Source organism: Enhydra lutris, unplaced genomic scaffold (genome assembly GCF_002288905.1).
Source record: "Enhydra lutris kenyoni isolate GAN:26980312 unplaced genomic scaffold, ASM228890v2 scaffoldscaffold50, whole genome shotgun sequence".
In the NCBI taxonomy this organism is placed as follows: Eukaryota; Metazoa; Chordata; class Mammalia; order Carnivora; family Mustelidae; genus Enhydra; species Enhydra lutris.
In genome coordinates, this window is record NW_019154134.1 from 16,235,877 (window position 1) to 16,257,590 (window position 21,714).

The window sequence follows — 21,714 nt, forward strand, 5'->3', positions numbered from 1 at the left end:
CACACATGCTTTTTTTAAAAAATATTTATTTATTTATTTTAGAGAGAGAGAGAGAGAGAGAGAGAGCATGAGTTGGGGGGAGGAGTAGGGCAGGAAGGAGAGAATCTTAAGCAGACTCTCCAGTGAACATGGAGTCCCATGTGGGCTCAATCCTAGGACCCGTGAGATCATCAGCTGAGCTGAAGCACTTAACCAGCTGAGCCATCCAGGTGCTCCTTGAGCACACATCTTTAAGTCTTACCTGCAGCAATTATTTCTTTGGTGTCCGCCTTTTGGTGATGCTCTACTTCCCTCTTCTTTTCTACATTTGTTAATTGGAGCTCTATTGTGAGGAAGCACTATCTTTGTTCTTACATATAAGTTTTTATTTCATTATTTATAGGAGTTTGGACCTGTGGCTATTTATTTTATTCTATGGTTTAAAGTCCAGAACTATCATGATATATTCTGTTGCTCAGATGGGTCTACCTGTGGCCATGGGGAACTCCTTCATGGTGGTACCTATGTTGTTCTGACAAGGTCCTACCTTTTTCCAAACATTCCTTAATTTGTGGGACCCTGAATTGTTCCAGGCTCATCTTGTATTTCCCTGCCTTCATCCTAAAATGAGCCATTCCAATCTAGGGAACTTGCTAAATCACAATGTCTAAGCCTCAACCAAACCACTTGTCAGAAAATCTTGGGGATGAGACACCAGTGTATTTTAAAGTTCCATGAGTAATTCCAATATGCAGCCACATTTGAGAACCAAACAGTCCTTTGCTAATCTTAATGTGGCTATGAAGTCCTCACAAATCTCTTAAGATTCTGATAGAGCAGGCTTGGGGTAGGGACTGAGATTCTGCATTTGCAATAAACTCCTTTTATTGGAGTTATTGGAGTTATTATTTATCAGCTTATTGGCAAACCACACCTTGAGGAGAAAAGGACTAGAAGGCCCTATTTCTTCAAGTACCAAAAAAACTTAAAAATTGCCCTTAGGGTTGCAGACTGGCCCACGGCTGTGGAAGGAGTTGCCACTTCCTAGGTTACTATTCAGCATCATTTTATTTTCTAATTAGTTAGGGTTGGTGGTGGAAGGCACTACTTGCCAAGCAGTGTAGACAGAGTCAAGGAAATTGCTCTATGAATTGAAAATGGGAAACAGAACCATTTGACTCTGAAAGCAAATCATGATAATGAATAAAAATGAGTAAATGTGTTTGCTTGTTTTCTGTTTCCTAAACAGGCAAAGAGTACTGAATAAATCTTTTTGAAAAATGAAGAGTGATAATAAAAGAACATTTCATGCTGAAAGCATAACAAAAAAAATCCCAGATGTGACTATCCATCTTGTCCGTCTTGGAAAGACAAGTGCAAAAGATTGGAATCTTCCATGGGAAATAGGTCACCATTTTGAATTTTGTTTAAACAGAATCCTCAAGGGAACATTATCCTCAATTCTTTTTGTGTATTAGCTCAGTTTTTTCAGCTGTTTTCAGAACATGCATATTCCTGTCCAGCTGCTAAGTTGTCTTGGTCTCCCAAAGGTAGTTATATTCCAGGAGAATAGGAACAAAGTGGTTCAAAAAGATGCCCTCGCTGTCAGTCAGGCTCATTCCAGTCACCTTCTATGAGCCATACACATTTGCCCGATAAAATGGCTCCTTGATTTCCAAATTAGGAACATCTTCAGTAATCCTCAAGCTTTAGTATACTTGACACTCCCTTGGAATGGGGCTTAAAAATGTTGATTCCCATACCTTCGTTGGGGCCAAGGAATCAGCATCCTTTGTTCTCATGCTTGCGTCCTGATCTGATGTATTTCTCGTACAACTCACAGAGGAACCTTGATCTATGAGATCAGATCAGCAGCGCCCCCCCCCCCCGCCTTAGGTCTGTGGCAGGATTATTTTAACTTGCTAACATAGCTTAGTTTCCCATCCTTCTCAACCTCTAGGTCAGAGACTCCAACAGCTGCAAGTCACGTTACTACTCTTCCTCTCTCGTCCTTTTCAACTATCATTTAAAAATTCTTCTACTTATCTTCTGGAACCTTGTCCTGTAACCCTTCCTCTCCTGGAGGCTTAGATACAGACAAAAGCCTGAGAAGCTGTGGGAGCTTTTCCTCCCAGCTGGGTGGTCAGAAACAGCCATGGGCTGTACTATGCTACACCTTCTGGTTTAAATCAGAAACCGCAGTCTAGGCCACTTCAATGGCCACCTTTTCATTGACATTTACTTTGTCCTGAAATTGCATTTCATTGGTCAAGGGGGAGCAGGCAAACCTATCATTAATAATGATAGTTAAGAAACCTGCCAAAAGTGTAATATCATCATCTTCATAGTCTAAAGATAACATGATGGTCTGTTAAAGAGGAACATATTTACTTGTAATTTTGCACAAATGTTTGTTTGGAGTTGATGATGCTCTAATTTCACGTAGGTAAGGCGGAAGGAAAGCTGAATTCAATTTTATTAAATTGTAAACCTAATCTTTAGGAGGAAGGTCAAAGCAATGGGAATGGACTAAGGATGTGATGACTTTTCCTCCAACATCCTCCATCATAGAGAGACAGAGCTTGACATTCACACTTGGCCTCACCCACAGAAAGAGACTGGCAGAGACAACAGAGACTCTCAGAGACAATATCTCCAGCTACTTAGGAGAACAACGTAGAAAACTGAGGCAAGTGTTTCATCACTGAACACAGTGATCACTGACTCAAGTGCCCAGGGGTTCCTGTCTTTGAACCAAGCACTTGGGAGCCTGTCTCATACAACGTATGGACACCGATCACCTAGTACTTCCTCATCTGTAGGCTGGTCTGGTTCTGTCATACAAAGCTACACCAGTGCTTCCCAAGAGCTCTGACTAAGTCATTTTTATTTTTCTGGCTCTTGCCACAGTGACAATACAGGAAAAAAGCCATACTTTTATACCTAACAGTAGGGACATCTATGAGAAGTCCTTTTGTTGGGGTACTTTCCTCGACACTGAGGAAGATGATTATAATTTATCAGACAAGAAAACCACAGGGTTCATAAATCAAAACTGATTTTGTTCCAGTGGTTTGGCCAAACCTCAGCATTTGTCCATAGGTCTAATTGTGATATTTTTGAGGAACTAGTCTGACCTTCTGATCACCTTCTATTTATAGAGTCATCCTTTGAGTTTGCCTAGTTCTGGTCTGGAAACTCTCAGCCTGTACCACAGTCATACTTCCCTCGTGGGTCAGCTCTGGGGATGACTGGGTACACTGCTTTCGACTGCATGTGTCAGGGTGGAGTGTGAAATATATTTAGGTAATCGCAACTAGCATTTTTATTTTCAATGAAATGCAATAAAATTTCAGATTACATTGCTTCTGGGAACTTAGGATAGGTATTATTTCATGGAATTTTATTTGTAGTTGTATTTATATGTGTCATGAGTTGTTAACTATATTTCTTGTGAAGGGTTAAGGTTTAAAAAGTTAAATACTGATCTAGGACTTGATTTTGATCAGTAGAGTCTAAGAGCATGAATGCTGAGGCCAAACTTCAAATTTGAATCCTGGCTCCGTCACTTGACAGCTGTGTGACTTTGGGCAAATTATGTAAGTTTTCTATGCCATAGTTTTCACACATTTCATATTTGTAATATGAGATTAATAATAGTGGCTACCTCACAGGGCGTAAGGATTACAAAGTTAACATTTGTAAAGTATTTAAAAACATTGTAAGTACCTGACAAATGTGGGGTGGGGGTGGGGGGAAACAATCTGTTCTCCAAGTATCCTTTCATATTCTTTTACATACTGAATCAAGACAACAGTATTCCTGCTCTGTGGATATTTGTAATGTAGCATGTAACTATGTGCTTGAAAAAGTGGTGTGTTCTGAATAGCATTATACTGGAATGTTGAACGGCGCCTCAGAAGCAGACCAGTGGGTTCAAACCACAGTTCTGTATCTCGCTTGCTGTGTGACGTTTGGCAAAGTTATTTGACTTTGCAAATCTTCAGTTTCTTCATCTATAAAGTGGGGCCAATTGAGTCTGTCTTACAAGATTGTTGCCAGGGTTAAATGAGACCACCTATAGACAATGCCTAGGGCTCAAGCAAGAATTGCTATTATCGTTTCTCCTGTTAGTAATTCAGATCATGTCATTGCCTCTTCTTTCCCGATGCAGAAAAGTAACCTCTCCTTTTCTTTCATGTGAATGGTTTGCTTAAGTCCTGATTTCACTTTGGCTCTGTCAAATCAGCCACATAGGGGTTCAGATAAAGACCAGTACTCCTGACTAGAAAAGCAATTGTGAGGCCCAGGACTGCATTCTGACCGCCCCACTGTGCTCTCTCTTCAGCCTTGCTGTCACAACTTAGTCAAGGCACTAGAATTGTCCTTTTGCCTCAGCAGGTATTCACATCCCCGCACATAATCCTAAAGTGTCACAATATATGCCTGACAGCCAGAGCCCGCTTTGCAGTATATGGCTGTCTATGGCAATAGGTTCATGCCGTATTTCCTTCCCCTTCATCCTGGGGGGAGGAAACTGATCAGGACAAAGCTTGCTGTCCAGTATAATGAAGCACTTTGTGTGATGTAGCACTTGTAAATACTGTGATAGCATAAAAGCGCTCATTAGCTGAAGGGGCTTTCAACTCCAGTCCTTCAGTTCTTAAGGACCTTTGGCAAAACTGTTCTGATAAAGAGAAATCTAAGATTCTTGAGGACCTGTTAACTGTTTTTCTGTAACTCTCCCCCCTTCTCCCATGACACATTGTTCTTGTAGCACTACCACAGCTTTAAAAAATTAATAATGGAGCTATATTATGCAGCATCAATCTCTTGTCTGACCATAAGCTCCTCAAGGGCAGGGGACCTGCCTTATTCATCTTTGTATCCCCTGCAAGCACCTGGCACACAACTCAGTCAGTGTCTGTGGAATTTAATCAGGTTGAATTTATATCCCAGGTCACAGTGCCAGATCTCAGAACAGGGCTGGAGCTGAAAGCAAGTGAGGAATCATTTATTTCCCACTGCTAAACCGAGTGCTGGCTTCCAAGAAATGTAAGTCACTCAGTCACCCAGAGGGTGCATTTTCCAGTCTGGGGGAGGACAGTAAGGTGAATCTTGTGCCTTTGGTGAAAGTTTTTTCTCCTAATTCTTAGGGGTAAGGAAAATGAAGCACTTGGTCTTGCTTCCTGCTGGTTTACAATCCAGGGATAGGAAAAACTAAACTGGAAATGCAAACTCTTTTCATGCTCTACTTAGCTGATGTGGAGAGACAGGCAATGGTTAGGGCCACAGAGCCCTTTCTAATTCAACTTTGTTTAGGCCTGGGCGCAGTACTGGGCACATTCTTGTTCCCAATTAAATATAGGGGCATTTTTCGTTATTTTCTTCTCTTTCAAAGGTACAAGTCGTTGGCTTAAACTTTTAGTTTATACACAGAAATAAGGAAAATTGTCATTGGAAAACTATCCATGTTTCCAAGCCAGGCACGCTGCTGAGGCAGAATATATATATATATATATAATTGATAATGTTCAGCTTATAGCTTGACAAGACAAATATTAATATCTCCATTTCCAGTTGAGGAAACTGAGGCCCGAGGAGTTTAAACGGAGAATCCCAGATTGGTTAATAGGTCGGTTTAGATCGATTCAGTGTGGGACGAAGTTTCCCTCTTTCTCCTCCAGCATGCGTGTGGGTGGGTGACTGTGTTTCCTTCTACTCTTAAAGCCCTACTACTTTTTCTTCTGGTCAGTTTCCTCGATTTTACTTTTTCCAAACGAAGTCCAGCTCTTCTCCAAGGTCTCACCGCCCCCTCAGCCATCTCTCCAAGGCATTCCAAGGACCGACAGCCACTCCCCCGCCAAGTTCGCAATCCCAGGCTTTGGCTCCGATGCGGGCTTCCACTCCCACCCTCCAAGGTCCCTCCTCCTCCTCTCCGGAGTCCCGGTGGCCCCAAGCGCTCGGGCGGGATCCCGTAGTCCGAGCCTCGGCCCCGCCTCCCCTACCTGACGCCTGTGCGGCCGGGGGCGCCGCAGCCTCCGCCCACCGGCGCGCCTGGCCCGCCATTGGTTCCCCGGACTGCCCGTCTCCTCCGCCGGCCCCGCTCCTGCCCGGAGGCAGGTTTTGCTGGCTAAGCCGCAGTCCCAGGGCGCGGGCGCGGCGCGCACGGGTTGTGGAACGTAGAGCGCGGACCCGAGCTGGCCTGTCCCCGCGCGCGGCAGCCCTCGTCGGCCGCCAAGTCTGGGCGGCTGGTAAGTTGGCGGCGGTCTCCGGCGGCCGTGCCGCGGCCATGTAGTCGCCGGCGGGGCTCCCCGCAGCCCGGGAGCGTCAGCGAGAGCGACCCGGAGCCGCGCAGCCCGCAGCTTTCCCTGGAGACGCTGAGTGCGCGCCGCGTCGCCGCCGCCCCCCGGGCCGCACTTTGGGCCCGAGAGGGAAATGGGGGAGAAAGTTTCGGAGGCGCCGGAGCCGGTGCCTCGCGGCTGCAGCGGCCACGGCCCCGGAGCTCCCGCCCCTGCGGTGGCCGCCGCGTCCTCTCCAGGCGCTTCCTCGGCCGAGTGTTCCTCGGGCTCAGAAACTCTGTCGGAGGAAGGGGAGCCCGGCGGCTTCTCCCGCGAGCAGCAGCCGCCGCCGCCGCCACCGCCGCCGGGCGGCGCCGTAAGAGCCCGGCCGCCGGCCGCGTGGGCTCCCGCGCGCGTGGTGCTTGAGCTTGGAGTCTGTGCGCCGCCGCCGCAGCTCTCCGGAGGAACCGCGCTACCCGCGCCCCGGGGCAGCAGCGCGTCCCAGGAGGAGCAGGACGAGGAGGTGAGTTCCCCCTTCCCCCGCTCCCCGCCGGTCCCGGCTATCGGGAGACCTCAGCTCTGCGCCCCGCGAGCGGCTAGTGGCAGGGCGCACCCGGGGCATGGGGACGGGGAGGGAACCCAGGTGCTCTGCCCGGAGGCCGGGGTGATGGCAGTTAGGAGCCTCCCGATGGGCTATTGACTACCCGTGACTGTTACTTCCGCTTGTGTGTCTTCAGGTGCTCTCTGAGAGTGTGCTTTCCAAGATGTCAAAGCCGCGAACTCACTGTCCGTATCTGCTACGGTGTGTCTGGGTACGGTGTGATCTGGACGCCTAGCTTGTCCCCGCAACTAAGAGCTCATTTTCCGAAGTGGGCGTTGCTTCCCGCCGCAGCTCTCGGGCGGAGGGGAGTGTGATGAGGAGATGGGTGTGAGGGGAAGAGACTGTGTGTGGGTCCTGGCAGACGAGTGCGGGCGGTACCGCGGAGTTGCGCGGAGACTGTCAGTGACGCCGGCCCCCGGAATCCCCTGCGGGTGGTTTTGGCTGGTCCGCGCAGCGTCGGTCTCTTGAGAGAGGGGGACTCTCAGTTTTCCGTCCGCCGCGCTGCAGCGCCCATTCGGGTTGTTCCCGGGTGTCCAGATGCGCGCGGGTTGCCAAACTGGATAGAGAACCTCCCATTTTCGGCGAGGGCGGGGGAGGGGGACTGTGTCCATCCTGGTTTCTTGGAAGAATGTTCTTCTAAAACTTGTCGGTTGCGCCCCGACACGTTGAGCATATGACTTTGGTGTCCTCTCCACTGCTTTTCTTGTTTTACGTTTTTTTGTTTGTTTGTTTTTTGTTTGTTTTTGTTAGTTTTTTCGGCCTTTGGCGCACGCTTAGAAAGCGTGGCGTTCTTCATTATCTTTAAGATTGTTTGCTTGGGACGGTGGTTGTGCGGAAGTCATCTTGGTCAGGCAGGGTTATAAATAAAACATCATCCTAACAGACTAAAAGACTCCTTGTGAAGTTAATTCTTCAGTGCCAGAATCCTATTTTTCTTCTCTCTGGTGGGGTTAGCTTTAATAAATAATTGTCCTTGTCTCTCAGAATATACAAGTTGAGGTCAGTGTCCTGACATTGGGCCCCAGGGATCTCAGTCTGGACGCAAAGAGTGAATCTGGCACAAGGGGGGGAGTGAAGTCCTCGATGTCACGTCAATGGCCAGCCTTCTGCCAGTATCCCTGACTGATTTCTCTGTGCCCAGGAGGATTGTAAGGATCCTGGACAGGTGTCTGGAGACTTGCTTTCTAGAACTGTCTCTCTGCTCTTGAGTTGTGAGGCCTTGGGTGAATTGTTGCATTCCTCTGACTTTCAGTTTTATCTGTAGAATGAGGGATTTGAACCAGTTAACTTCAAGATAAAGTTAATTTCCACATAAATGTGGGTTTTGTTTTGTTTTTGTTTGTTTGTTTGTTTTTGCTGATCAGGAATTCAGGATGGCTGAATCATTAAGATTGATCCTAGGGACAGGATGCTGGGAGTTAAGCTGAGTGCCATACCTACCACAGGGCTCTCAGGGTCCCTCAGTGGCTCTGTCTCATTTTGAAGATGCCAGGCATGTGCCAGGTGTTTACCCTGTGATATCTGCCTCAGCTTTCAAGAGGAGCACACTTGTCATCGGGCAGCTAGGGGTATGCCCTAACTCACTGATTTACTACTGGATCTCATTTAATGTTGTCATTAGTAGAAAAGATGCCCACTGTTTTCTGGGTAGCTAGGAGAGGGTGCTCTGGGGTAAATGACATGGTCTCGCATATCTTGGGGGGGAAGTAGGTAACTTCTCACTTTGGATCCTGATTCTGTAGCTGATTTATTGCCTGGCCTTAGGGTGACAGTGTTTGACTTTCTCGGAAGTGGATATATGATAGCTTATTTTTCACAGGCAATGCAGTGAGGCTTGGTTGATGGAAACATATTTTGGAAAGTGCAATGACTAAATAAATTTGGTCAGTATTTGTGAAATCTCAGAACTGGATGTAAACTGATACAGTATTACAATTTATTGTGTAACTTACTCTGTGGCAGGGGTTGCTGGAAATTATCCAGGAGTGGAAATCTTGACTTGCTCTGAGGATTTTAAAGTGCAACTGTAACTGTGGAGTTTTTACCTCCTTAGGAGTACAGAAGTGGTAGTCTTGGTGAAAGGCCTTGGAGTCCAGTGTGTGGCGTTTCTTGTTTTGTTTTTTTTACCCCCCTACAGGTGATCATATGGTACAGTGATTTTTTTTAACTTATGTGGGGATCACGGGCTTTTTTGAGAATCTAATGTAAGCTCTCCATCTGTTCCTAAGAAAATGCACATAGATACAAACACCGTTCCAGAGGGTTCAGTTAGGTTACAAACCCTAAGTTTAGTGGGAAGACCTGGGTTTGCTTCCCAACGCTGTCACATTAACTAGATGTGGGATTGTGGACCATTCAACTCATGTAAGCCCTGGTTTTTGCACCGTTAAGTGGGAATAATAGTGATAGAGTTAGGCATTTTATACATGCCATTTAATTTAATCCTAGCACAGTATCTAACATAGAGTATTAAGTGCTAAGTAAATATTAATTTTTCAGGTTAACTTGTGATGAAAATTTTGTGACATGAAATTACGAACTTGGGCTGGCTTGTTATTTTTATTTATACATAAATAATCTGCTGCTTTGAGAGAACCTGAGGCTGTGTCTGTTCAGGTTATTCTGATTTTATTAGCATAAGCTGGGAAACAGATTTTATTTGTATCAGGTTGTATTATGGCAGGGCAAAGTTAGTGTAATATTAGTTATGCTACAGCAAAGCTCTGAGTATAAAGCATTAAAAGGCTTAAGTGCAACCCATAAAATGGGAAGAGGCTCATTTAGTTTTTGAAATTGTTATGTCTAGCTTGGGAGAGTCATTGCTTTCCAAAGTGTGTTTTTTCTTTTTACAGTAACATACTCTGTAACTTGTTAAAAAAAACAGTGAAATTCAAATATGTAGTGTATAATTGTGTTGCTAATTTTTTTGGCAACCTTGTGAAAGCTGATTTGACTATATCTATTAGTGTCTTACAGTATTTTGTATTTTATCTTACTTTCAGTATGTGTGTGAACTTACTAAGTGTTACAGACTTAAATCGGCCCTTTATGCTTTTGGTGCTTAAAAACAATGGTTTGACAAGGCAGCGACTGTAGTTCTTTTGTACTTGAAACACTGGAGAGTTAGGGATGGCTCATGTCATTTCGTTTAATAAACAGCACCTGACTCCCTCTGCTGCTTCCTGAAGCCTTTGCATTTGGAGTCTGTGAGTTTTGAGAGGTAGTGGGCTCTATTAGTCTGTGGTGATCTAGATTGGAGGACTATTCTCTGATCACATGTCTCAGACTTCTGGGCACTCTGCTCTGTCATTTCTCAAAGCAACTGTGGTGGACACTAGTGAAATACTCAGGTGCTATTTTGTTGTTTCACTGAACTCCTCGATGGCAGGGATTTTGCTTTGTATGCCTAGCACAGTATGTCTAATACATTAGTAAGGACGCAGTGAATATATGTTGAATGAATAAGGAAAAAATGGCATCTTTGAAAATCATTGTGCATTTGATTGAAGGGTGACTGTATGTGTATCCATTTGTTTTTGTCTGTTGGGAGTTATGCTCAGACCTCTAGATCTCTTATCAAAAATATCTCATGGATCCAGGTTTTTTCGTTTTGTTTTTTTAAAAGAGAAAGGGAGAAGGAGGGAACAGAGCAGAGGGACAGGGAGACACTTTCATGCAAGCTCCATGCCCATCACAGAGTCCGATGTGGGGCTGGATCTCACATTCCTGAGATCATGACTTGAACCGAAATCAAGAGTCCAACACTCAACTGAGCCACCCAGGCGTCCCAAGATCCAGGTAAAACCAAATCACCAAATCAAATACCTTTGAAGGGACTTGTGTATTAAGTCTGCTTTTCACTGTGTATATTAGAACTTGAAACTTTGAAGGATTCTTAGAATGGCTGAAAAAAAGGCTTAGTGGTTGAAAGGATTTTCAACTCGATATAAAGCAGCTCATTTATACTCTGCAACACTGAAGGGCTTATTTTGTTGACATACGTTGGGAAACAGTTTCCTGTGTTAAGTAAGCATGGTAATGGGACGTCTCTGAACTGTTCTCTTAATTAGTGTTTGAGTTTGAGTACTGCTTTTAGTAATACTTGGGGTTTACATGTGATAGTGATGCAGCAGATGAATTTCTAGTGTTGATTAGTTAAGAAAATAAATAGCAAAAACAAGCATGGATTCAGTAAAGTTCCCCCCCCCTTTTTTTTTTTTTTTTGAGATTTTATTTTTTGAGAGAGCACGCTTGCGTGCAGGAGTGAGCATGGGGCGGGGCAGAGTTGGGGAACAGAGGGAGAGGGAGAAGCTGACTTCCTGCTGAGCATGAAGCCTGGCTCAGGGCTCTATCCCAGGACCCCAAGCTCATGACCTGAACGAAAGGCAGCCGCTTAACTGACTGAGGCACCCAGGCCCCATCAGTAAAGCTTTTCTTGGGTTTGTATTTTATTAATCACAGCAGCTACATAATTTGAACAAAAGTAGTGTATAAATCTTGGTGCATTTAATATTTAGTCTCCTTTTTTTGACTCACAATTTCAGCAAGAGAGCCATGAGTTTAAAGAATCAGTCAAGCAGTATGTATTGCATGAGATTCTTACGAAGCATTGGCCTCAGCTTTAAGGGTCTGAGAGTGGATGAGACAGAGATAGCTTGGAGCTCACGGAGCTTCTAGTGTATTTGGGGGAGATAGTCCTTAAACATACAATTATTAGTTGGTTTCGCAGGTAGTAAATGGGTACAGAGGAGCAGACTGTGAGGGAGTGTGTCTGTATCGTATAACTCGTTTAACGTGGAGGTGAGCATTGCCTCACTGAGGTGGCGATATTTGAACTGAGACCTAATGGATGAGTTCGAAATACCTGGGAGGAGGGAAGGGGTCAGAGGGAAGGGGTCAGAGTGATACAGAGAGCAGGAGGCTGTGAAGCCGGAGAGAATATGGTAGGTCTGTGGGTCATTTGGCATGGAGGAGGGAGCATAGCATCCCTCCTGATGATGCTTGATAGAGATGCAGTGGGTTGTCCAGAACCTTGTGGACTTCATTCCATGGGTACTGGGAGCCATTGAAGGACTGAATCAAGAAAGTGGTCTGATAAGATTTATGTTTTCGGAAGGCGGGAAGTCAGAAAGCCTAGCTCTTCTTGGGAGCTGCTTGTGTAGCCTGTTTAAATGTTCCAGGGTTGGAGCTGATGACCTAAAAGAAGGCATCTTGATAAATGGTATGTACCTGGAACAGGGGCTCATTTCTGGTAGTTCAGGTTCTCCAGGTAAACACATGGGAAATATCCTAGAAAAAGAATTTAGCTCTCTTCCAGAGATTATCGTAGTGTGATTATCAGTGCTCCTTTTCACTGTGATGAAAGCCTTAAGCCTATTATTTTCTTGGAGGAAAAACTTTATTCATGGGAACAGTGACTGAGAAGAGGGGCTTGCAGTCGTTCATTTCCACAGTAAATTTTAGGAAAACATTTACCCAAGGTGAATACAAGGTGAAATTGCCCTGAGATTGTATGAGCTTCCCTGTTGGTGGGAAGTGTGGTGTTTGTGAGCTAATACACATTATGAGAGTCTAGCTTGTTTGCTTGTATTTTTCTGGAGAAGGAAGGGTCAGCATCAGAGAACTAAGGATTTTGCCCTTTCCACCTCTGGTCTGAGGTATTCTAGGGAAAAGTCAAGTATTTATATTTTTCCACTGTTTTAGTCAATGACAAAGCTATGTAATCTACACAGTGTATGAATGAATCCAGTCGTTTCTCAGTTTGTCCCTTTGAGGGAGGGGATAGAAGAACTATAATGTGGGGTGCAAACATGACAAACTGTAGAAAGAGCTTGTTACAAAATTTCTCACAGGGACACCTGGGTGGCTCAGTCCGTTAAGAGTCTGCCTTTGGCTCAGGTCATGATCCCAGGGTCCTGCCTACTGCTTCTCTGTTTGTGCTCACTTTCTCTCTGGCAAATAAGTGAATAAAATCTTAAAAAAAAGAAAAGAAAGGAAAAGAAAAAATTTGTCACAATGAGGAGGATCCATAACCAGGTGGCCTGGCACTAGAGAAAATTGAGTGTGGTCTATGTGTATGCATGCACATTTCTGTCTTAGAAAAGATGATTACACTTTTTAGATGGAAGAAACCCCATGCCATTTATAATCACATTATCACAGTCTGTAGTGTTGTCTGGAAAGGACTTGTGCTCCTCTCTTTCCTCCCATCAGGTCTAGCAGCCAGGCCAGTTTTTCTCTGCTCTAGGGTCCATAGTGTCTGAGGGTACAGACTAACGACACTAGTTCAGCTAGTAATGGGTTGTGTGACTTTGGAAATGTTATTAATGCTGAAACTGTTTCCTCATCTGTAAACTGGGCATGACAATGTTGATTGCAGAGGGTTGTCCTGAGACTTAATGAGATGTTTTCTAGAGTCCCCAGCATGATGCCTGGCACATAGTATGCATTCCGTAATGGCATTTGTTCTTACTACTGAGTATGGAAGAGCTGGTTTATGCACACTGTGCATGCCATAGCCAGGAATAATTAGAAGCCTGGTGAATTATGCTACCAGCATGTTTTATTGGCAGACTCTTTCATTCATGAGTAGGTAGATATGTAACATAGTTATCACTTTTAATTTCATAGAGCATTTCTTATAATGTACTAACAGGAAAACTTTATGGCGTATGGTTCATTAACCCTTCTATTAAGATACTATCTCTCTTTTACTCATGGAACCTCCTCTTAGTGGTCATTTATTAAATAATATCCTAGGAGACTCTATGCATATGTAAATTACTTGCTGTACCCAGGGATTTAGTCAGAAGGCAGCACATCAGCCTAGTGGAGAGGCTGGTGAGATGACCGTGAGCTTAAACATTGTAGCTAATGATTTGGAGACTCAGAAGAGAGTGACAAGACACATCAGATGATTTTCTGGAAGCCATCTTTGGTCACATAAGCATTAGGGTCAGATGGGACAAGGCAGGTGTTCAAGGGGTCACTCCAGTTTTGCAGAAAGGAAATCTTTCAGAAGTGTGATAGTACTTTTAAAAGTGCAAGAATTTGTGTATGTATATTGTGCTCACCCCATCCCCTTTTGTTTTGACCCTTTGGAGGCAGTGTAAGCGTGTCACCCTTTAAGGCAAAAATAAAAATAATCTCGGAGCACTTAACTTATAACTCATGCTGGTGCAGGGACTGCGGTTTGTTTCCCTCTCACAACCTCATGCACTGCCCTACAGGCCTGTTCAGGTCGCTATTTACATAACTTTGCATTGTTCAATTCAGAGATTCTTGTTCTCTTATGTTTCCAATATTTTGTCTAATTTTTTTTTTAATCTGGTACTGTTGTTTTGGATTAAAGCATATCAGCAGAAGTCTTATCCTTGGCATCTTCTGTATACTTTCTCTTTCCCTCTCTGTGCCTGTCTTTCTCTGCACACTCTCACCGTGTTCATAATCCCTGGGAAGGATAGATAGGCGAGAAACTGTTCCCCGGAAGGCAAAATGTTGGTTCAGGACCGTGGTCAGCGGCACACATACAATAGAGTCACACTTCAATGTATAGAATTCCTGTGCAGTTTCTGGTGGACCCTCCCACTTCTCTTAATGAAGAGCACTCACGGCTTATTTAATAATTTGAATTCATAACTGTCTCACATGTGTCTGTGAGACAGCCTATGAATTTGTACCCTAAGCTTGTACTCTTTTGCCAGCCCATCAATTCCTTTCTTGGACACAGTCGATATAATTTTGATTATGGTACTTATTTCCACTGAACCTTTCAGCCCAAATGGTTTGTACTGATATTGGGGGCCGGGGGGAGGTAGGGCTGTAGGAGGGAGAGTGGAAATACTGACAAATTGGCTTTCTTTTCTTAACTAATTTCATAGGCTATCATGTGGAAAATGAAAATTTAATTTTTTTATTCTTGAATTTGTAATTTAGTGTTGTTTTCAGTGGAGGGCAAGCTCACAGGTGCAGCTTGTTTAGTTCGGGTGGTAGAAGATACATTAATAAACTCATGTCAGGTGTGGGTCTTTTGGCCTCTGCCTTAGAACTTGGTCAGTTCCTTTTTGATAAGCTGAGAAGGTAGGTGTGTAGTTCACTCCTGGCTCATGATTTTGTGCCTTTCTCTGCTGGTTTTGAAAAGAATACCATCATATCTCTGGCTTCTGGTATTGACATTTGTTTTTAGGCATTCCTTTAGGCAGAGATGGGTATACCTTTTGCCCAGTAGGAAGGGCTCCAGTGCATCATCGGTGGAAAGAAAATAAAATTGGGTTAGAATTGGTTAAAATCTTAGGTCACTGTATATGTCATTGGGACTTCGATTACAGAAGTTACAAATTTAAAATTGCTTCTTGGGGGCAGTCATTGCTACCTAAGCTACATTAAGGTGTTGAAAGGGGATGCAGTGGTGATGAAATCTATTTTGTATATAAAGGTTCAAGGATTATTTTCACAAACAGCTTTTTTTTATGAATAAATAATTTCTGTTATGGTGTCTAGCTCCTACACATGTACCATAAACTCAGAAAATCTGCTTTGTTACTCCTTTAGCTTTAGCTGGAATGCTTAGCGGAAATCCTCTGAAGCTTAATTGATATGGTTTGAGGCTTATTTGAAGTCATTATCCCCTCAGGCTTGTTTTAAGAGGGCGGCCGTGGGGATTCCCCCTCAGGTGCAACCGAGGGAGGAGGGGAAAGTTGCTCCACACAGAAGGGCAGCCAGGGATTTGCTTGTTTGGAGAGAAGTCATCCTTAAAAAGTTTGACCAAAGGAACACTTCATACTCCTCCTACAGGAGTAGAGTACCTGTCAGGAAGACTCAAGAAAAGGTTGTCCTTTCCTTTTTGTGGCTCTCTTGTGACTAGTGAGTAGAAGCTCGGGGTTAAGTTGGCACGGCTTTAGTTTAAAGATTATTGTGTGAGCATCAGAAAGCTACAGTCAAATCAGGAAAGACTGCCTTCTCTTTGCTCTGTGTATCGGTCGTTTAACTTACATATATATTGTTTGAAATACTACTTTTGTAAACTTAATGTACCACTTAATGTCTTTGGAATTTTTTGGTGTTTTGTTCTAAATACATTGAGTAGTTATCCTCATAAGCTGTTGACTGCTGGCTAGTAAGAGAAATAGGGTCAGAGTGGTTCTAAGACCTTTTAGGACTACTTTTAATCTGTGGTGATGGATGGCTTTTAGATGTAGTGCAAAAATCACTATTTGAAGAAGAGATAAAATGGAAATTACAAGTTGGAACTCTCTTAATTTTATTAAAAAGTCAACATCACTTATTTTCAGGAGGAAATTGGAACAGTTCCACCTGGAGCAAGCTGAGGGCAACAGTTTTAAAATTGGGGAATAAGACCAGCTTGGGAGGAGTTATACCTGGAGAGAAGCAATTTGACATTTTGGCATTTTTTCCTTTATTCCCCTTGTGAAGTGTGGCTGTTGGAATTTTAAAAAGAACATAACAAACTACATTAGTTGGGAGATTGTAGTAAACCAATTGAATAGAATGTTTGGGGGAAAAGCCTTTTTTGGTTATGAAATTGTGTGATTCACCAAAAACTCAGAAGGTCTTTTTGTTCTCACTTTGTTTTCTCTTTCCCCTGTAATGTCCTGGTGTGGTTTTCCTGCCTTATTATTCTGTGAACAAGGTCCTTTTTTCCTTTACTTTTTTTTTTTTTTTAACAATTTTACATCTTGTCATGCTTTAGGGCTCTCACTTTGGGCATCAATCATCTTTGAAAACCATTGAAGATGTAAAAGTGTGTAAGAGGAGGTAGAGGGTGAGGATAAAAGTACATGCACTGTTCATGAAAGTAGGTATCTTTTTTAACTTTAAGAGTTGAAGATCGTTGGGGCGCCTGGGTGGCTCAGCGGGTTAGGGCCCCTGTCTTTGGCTCAGGTCATGATCTCGGAGTCCTGGGATCGAGCCCTGCATTGGGCTCCCTGCTTAGCAGGGAGCCTGCTTCCTGCTCTCTCTCTCTCTGCCTGCCTCTCTGCCTGCTTGTGATCTCTGTCTGTCAAATAAAGAAATAAAATCTTAAAAAAAAAAAAAAAAAAAGAGTTGAAGATCGCTCACTGTGTTGTATACCTGAGACTAATGTAACATGTGCCTCAACTGTACTTAAATTAAAAAGTGGAAGATAGCAGAAGTTCTTTTTCTGAGGGTTGTGCTGCATCTCTTTGTTCCTGGGTTATGCCAGATCTTGTCTTACTGTTAACATTTGTGCAGGACTTTACAGTTTGCATAGCCTTTTCTGATACTTTATTTGATTTCTCCTTCCCATTTTGTACAGTTGTTTTGCGGTATTGTTGATAATTAATGTCTCTCCTCCACTAGACTGTAAGCTCCTCTGAGAGGGAACAGCATCTTATCAAGTCAAATTCCTGCTCCAAGAATAGTGCATGGGGTTCAGTGGATAATAATATATTGCACAAAATTGCATTTGAGGCATAGTGTGTGTCAAGACATCATTCTGAGGGCTCTACATGCATTTATTCATTGAACTTTTACCAAAGTCCTTTAAAATTTAATAATTCAGTTGGTCCACACTACCATGCTGTAGCTGTAGCTAAGTGACCTTCTTGACGTTATATACCCTGCATTCCTTAAGGTCCCAGCCTCTTGATCTCTCTGTATCCAAGAACCTAGCACAGAACCTTAGATGCTGTGACAAGAATAAACGAATAATCATTAATGAAAAGACATACTTAGCAGATAGGTCTCTGTGCCTTTGGCGTGAAGAGTTTGGCTGAAGAGTCTGTCTGTAGAACTCAAGGTCACGGCTAAGATTTAAAACTCTGATCCGGAGTTTCAGGTCATCAGTTAATGGGCTGAGTGAGTTTCTACAAATGAGGATTTTAAACTATAAATCAATTTTTATTTTCTGGTTGGCTTTGGGAAACTGCATTCTGCTAGGATAATTTTTGGTTGTTCATCACAATCACAATTGTAGCAGTAAGCTGTTATTGGCCACATGTTTAAAGGAATTATTTTTATTTCTGATGAAATATTGATAACCAGCCTTAAAACATTAACAGTGATGATACTGGGCTGTACTCACTGGTGCTTAAGAAAATGCTGCTGTCTGGGGCGCCTGGGTGGCTCAGTGGGTTAAGCCGCTGCCTTCGGCTCAGGTCATGATCTCAGTGTCATGGGATTGAGCCCCACATGGGGCTCTCTGCTCAGCGGGGAGCCTGCTTCCCTCTCTCTCTCTCTGCCTGCCTCTCTGTCTACTTGTGATCTCTCTCTGTCAAATAAATAAATAAAATCTTAAAAAAAAATAATTTAAAAGAAAATGCTGCTGTCAGTGGAAATGAGTTGCAAGAATTCTGGTAATTTTATGAGTAGTGGCTGAGTATTGGCAGACGGGTTGGGAACCTGAACTCTGTCTTGACTTCTTAGTAGGTGGATTACAGCCTCTGTGATTTTCACATGTGTTGAAACAAGAGGTCCTTTGCAGCTCCAATTTTTTGTTTCTCTCTTATTACAGAAACATTGGAATTTTAAAGTTCTCATCAGTATATAATTTGTTCTAGAACTATTTATTCACATCTTTCTTTTGACAGACTTGGTCGCTGTGTTTTCTGATTTGTAGATAGGCATATATATTCTTGAAAGGAATTCTCACAAACACATTTACTCATAGATTCTTCCTTTCAGATTATGCTGACTTAAACATACAGGAAAAAAAGTTTCATGTTCCATTTTTATTCATCTTTTAGAATTACTTGGTATGTTTCTGTCAGTCTTCCAAAGAAAGAGAGGGTACTATCTCTTAACTCCCAACCCCTGCAGAGGAGTTTAACTCTGGATAACAGGGTCAGTTTTGCATTTCATTTGATGCTTTAGTATACTGTTGTGTGCATCAGAAGTGATTGTTCTGGGGTATCTGAGTGGCTCAGTTGATTAAGCTTTCAACTCTTGATTTTTAGCTCTGGTCATGATCCCAGAATTGTGGGATTAAGTCTCACTTAGGGCTCTGTGCTGAACAGGAGTCTGCCTGGGATTCTCTTTCTCTCTCCCTCTGCCCCTCCCCCTGCTAGTATCCTCTCTATCTTTTTGTTTCTCTCAAACAAAAACTAAAAAAGAAGTGATTGTTGTAGGTGAAACTATAAAGGATGGTCTTTTAGTATTAGCTCCTGGAGACTCTGACTGCCAAATTGGGTCTTTTCCTTTAGAGCCGTCTGCAAATCCTTCATCAGTGGCAGAATCTCCTTTTTATTTTACTGTAGGCTCTAGACAGAAAAGACTTGGGTTTGAAATTTTCTTGCTGCCCAGAATTAATCTCTCTGGGCCACATGGCATGTCACCAGTCTATCATTCCCATGTCTAGACCAACAATTTTTGATTTTAAAAAATTCTTCAATTTGGAAGATTTGTATGGTATCCGCTCTAGCAGGCGGCTGGGGCTCTCCTGCACTCTTCTAGCTCCTAGCTGCCCAGCCTCTGCAGTAGACTACAGTTTATGAAGTTAAATCACAATAAAGAGAATTTTGTTTTTGACCAATGTGTTGACTTGTATTTATTTTATTTTTCCAGAGCAGAGGCTAATATCTCTTAATATCTCTAGCTTAAGCAATCAGGGTGGTTTTATAAATTTGTTTGAAAGTCTGTTGTTTGGAACTCGGAGTGTGAAGTCCTACAGAGATGTCATTTTCAAGGGTGATTGGGTATCTAGATGAGCCTGCAAAAGCATTATAAAGGCCCAGAATAAATGGGATACTGGGGCAAGCCTCTTTTCTTTCTAGTGTTGGGTATTATAGAGCAGCTTCTGAAGGTAGATGCTGGTGGCACAAGGAATTATTGGGGTTAATTCTCAACATCTGCACAGGGATGGTCTGGTCCCAGACCTGCCGGGTTTTCTCAGGGCCCAGGTGAGTCAGGGGAGAGGGAACTCTCACAACTCAGCCTGTACTCTGGCCATGTGGCAGCTCTGGGGCTCCTCCTGCAGGTGTGACAGTCACTCTCCTTTGTCCTAAGGACACCTTCAGGGATGCCCAGGACTCCTTCACATGTGGGGCAATTCATTTGAATCCCAAGCAAAATGTCCACTGGCAGTTTTCAGTTCATTTCTGCTGGGGGAGACCTGTGATGGCCAAGAATTTAAGGACACCTTTTATATAAACCAAGTACTATTAATGGAAAAAATTAAAACTGGGAGGCATTTATCCAAAACATGTTTTCTTTGTCAATAAAGTTTTGGTGTAGGGCAAATGATGTTCTAATTTGCGTGGTCCCTCCCTCCCTCAGCAGCGGGCACTATTAAATTTCCCCTAGCTTTTTCTTTGTAGGTTAATTCCCATAACAAGATTTATCTTTCGTCTATAGATGAGGTTTTAAATGATTGCCACATACCCTCCTTCCACGGGGGAACTGATTTGTTAAAAAAAACAAGTAAGTGTTTTCAGGGAGTCTTTGCTTTCTGAACCCAGCTTTGCCGAGACTGAGGAAGGATAGCTACGTCATTCTGAGTAGAGGGTGTTTTTACTCATCATGTTGAGAGCTGCTTGCTTTCTCTCTCCCGTCTGTCTACCCTCCTCTCAGGATGGAGTTAAAGCTAAGTTGTGGAATTAGTGCATTTAGTTCTTGCAAAGAGGGGGTGAAGGCCCCGTCAACGTTGCTTACAGCTAAGTTCCCCCATGGAGATGGCTCCGTCAGAGCCTCACCGTGTCCCTTCAGAGATTGTCAGTGGTAATTAAAGGAAACCAAAACACATATTGTTAAAAAATGATAAATACAGGTTTACCACGTGATTTCATAACGATAAGTGTCAGTTCTACTGAGAAATGTCGGGGGTGCTCACTTTATACTCAGGAAAATCCTATGATCTCTTGGGCACTGTGTGGAATTGTTCAGATACTATTACCTGCAGTTCTTAGGAATTTATTTTGACACTTAAGGACATCTAAGGATGTAAATTTAATTATTGCTGCTGCTCTCTCTGTGGGCTTAGATGAAAAGTGGCAGATTATATAACAGAATTACCATTATGTTGTTTTTTTTTTTTTTTCCAATCTTTGGCAGTCAGACTGATTTGACTTTTGGTGGGGGGTAGCTTTCCATTTGTGGGTAAAACAGTTGCTCAATTAGGATGTATTAAAAAACTCAGGCCTGGAGCGCCTGGGTGGCTCAGTGGGTTAAAGCCTCTGCCTTCAGCTCAGGTCATGATCCTAGGGTCCTGGGATCGAGCCCTACATGGGGCTCTCTGCTCAGCAGGGAGCCTGCTTCCTCCTCTCACTCTGCCTGCTTCTCTGCCTACTTGTGATCTCTGTCTGTCAAATAAATAAATAAAATCTTAAAAAAAAAAAAAAGAAAACTCGGGGCTGTTACAGTGGTGCTTTCTGGGGTGTGGGGGCACTCATTTTAATGTAAGTTTGTAGGCTGGAGCTAAGTATCTAGTATTATCCAAGTACAGGGCTGGTGTCTCTCTTTCTTTCCATTGCCTTTTGGCCTGTACTTTGGGAGGACAGAAGGGGAGGAAATACTAGAGGGCTGGGGGGGTGGCACAGGGTCCTGCGATGTCGCAGTGTTCCCTTAGCATGTTGTTTTGAGTCTAGGTACTGGCGAAGGTGACCTTGGAGGTGAGGTGTAGGGTTCCTGCCTGGCACCAAAGCTGCCTCTAACCCTTCTTCCACTGGGTCGGAGCTGGTGTGCAGGTGCCCATTGTTTCTCTTTGTCAGGTCCATAGGAAAGCTCTGTGGGAGCTGGCAGGTGGGAGGGAAGGAAAGCATCCGCAGAAGAAATTTGTAAAAAATCTGGTCCTGCCTAAAGCAACACGCAGTCGGTTAAGGAGACAGAGCATACGTGGAGGGAGTTGACTTGAATGTGCACAGCGTGCTATGAACAAGCGAG

The 21,714-nt window shown here is 43.5% G+C and overlaps 1 protein-coding gene across 2 annotated transcripts in view; it reads left to right on the plus strand.

Moving 5' to 3' along the window:
• Positions 1-6,417: 6,417 nt before the first annotated feature.
• The window catches only part of LOC111156870 (microtubule associated serine/threonine kinase family member 4), a 555,459-nt gene continuing 540,162 nt past the window's right edge, over positions 6,418-21,714 (plus strand). For both annotated transcript variants that reach the window (XM_022517982.1, XM_022517984.1), the window contains exon 1: positions 6,418-6,783. In XM_022517982.1, the coding sequence (XP_022373690.1) occupies positions 6,418-6,783 (366 nt within the window). The remainder of the gene's footprint in view (positions 6,784-21,714) is intronic.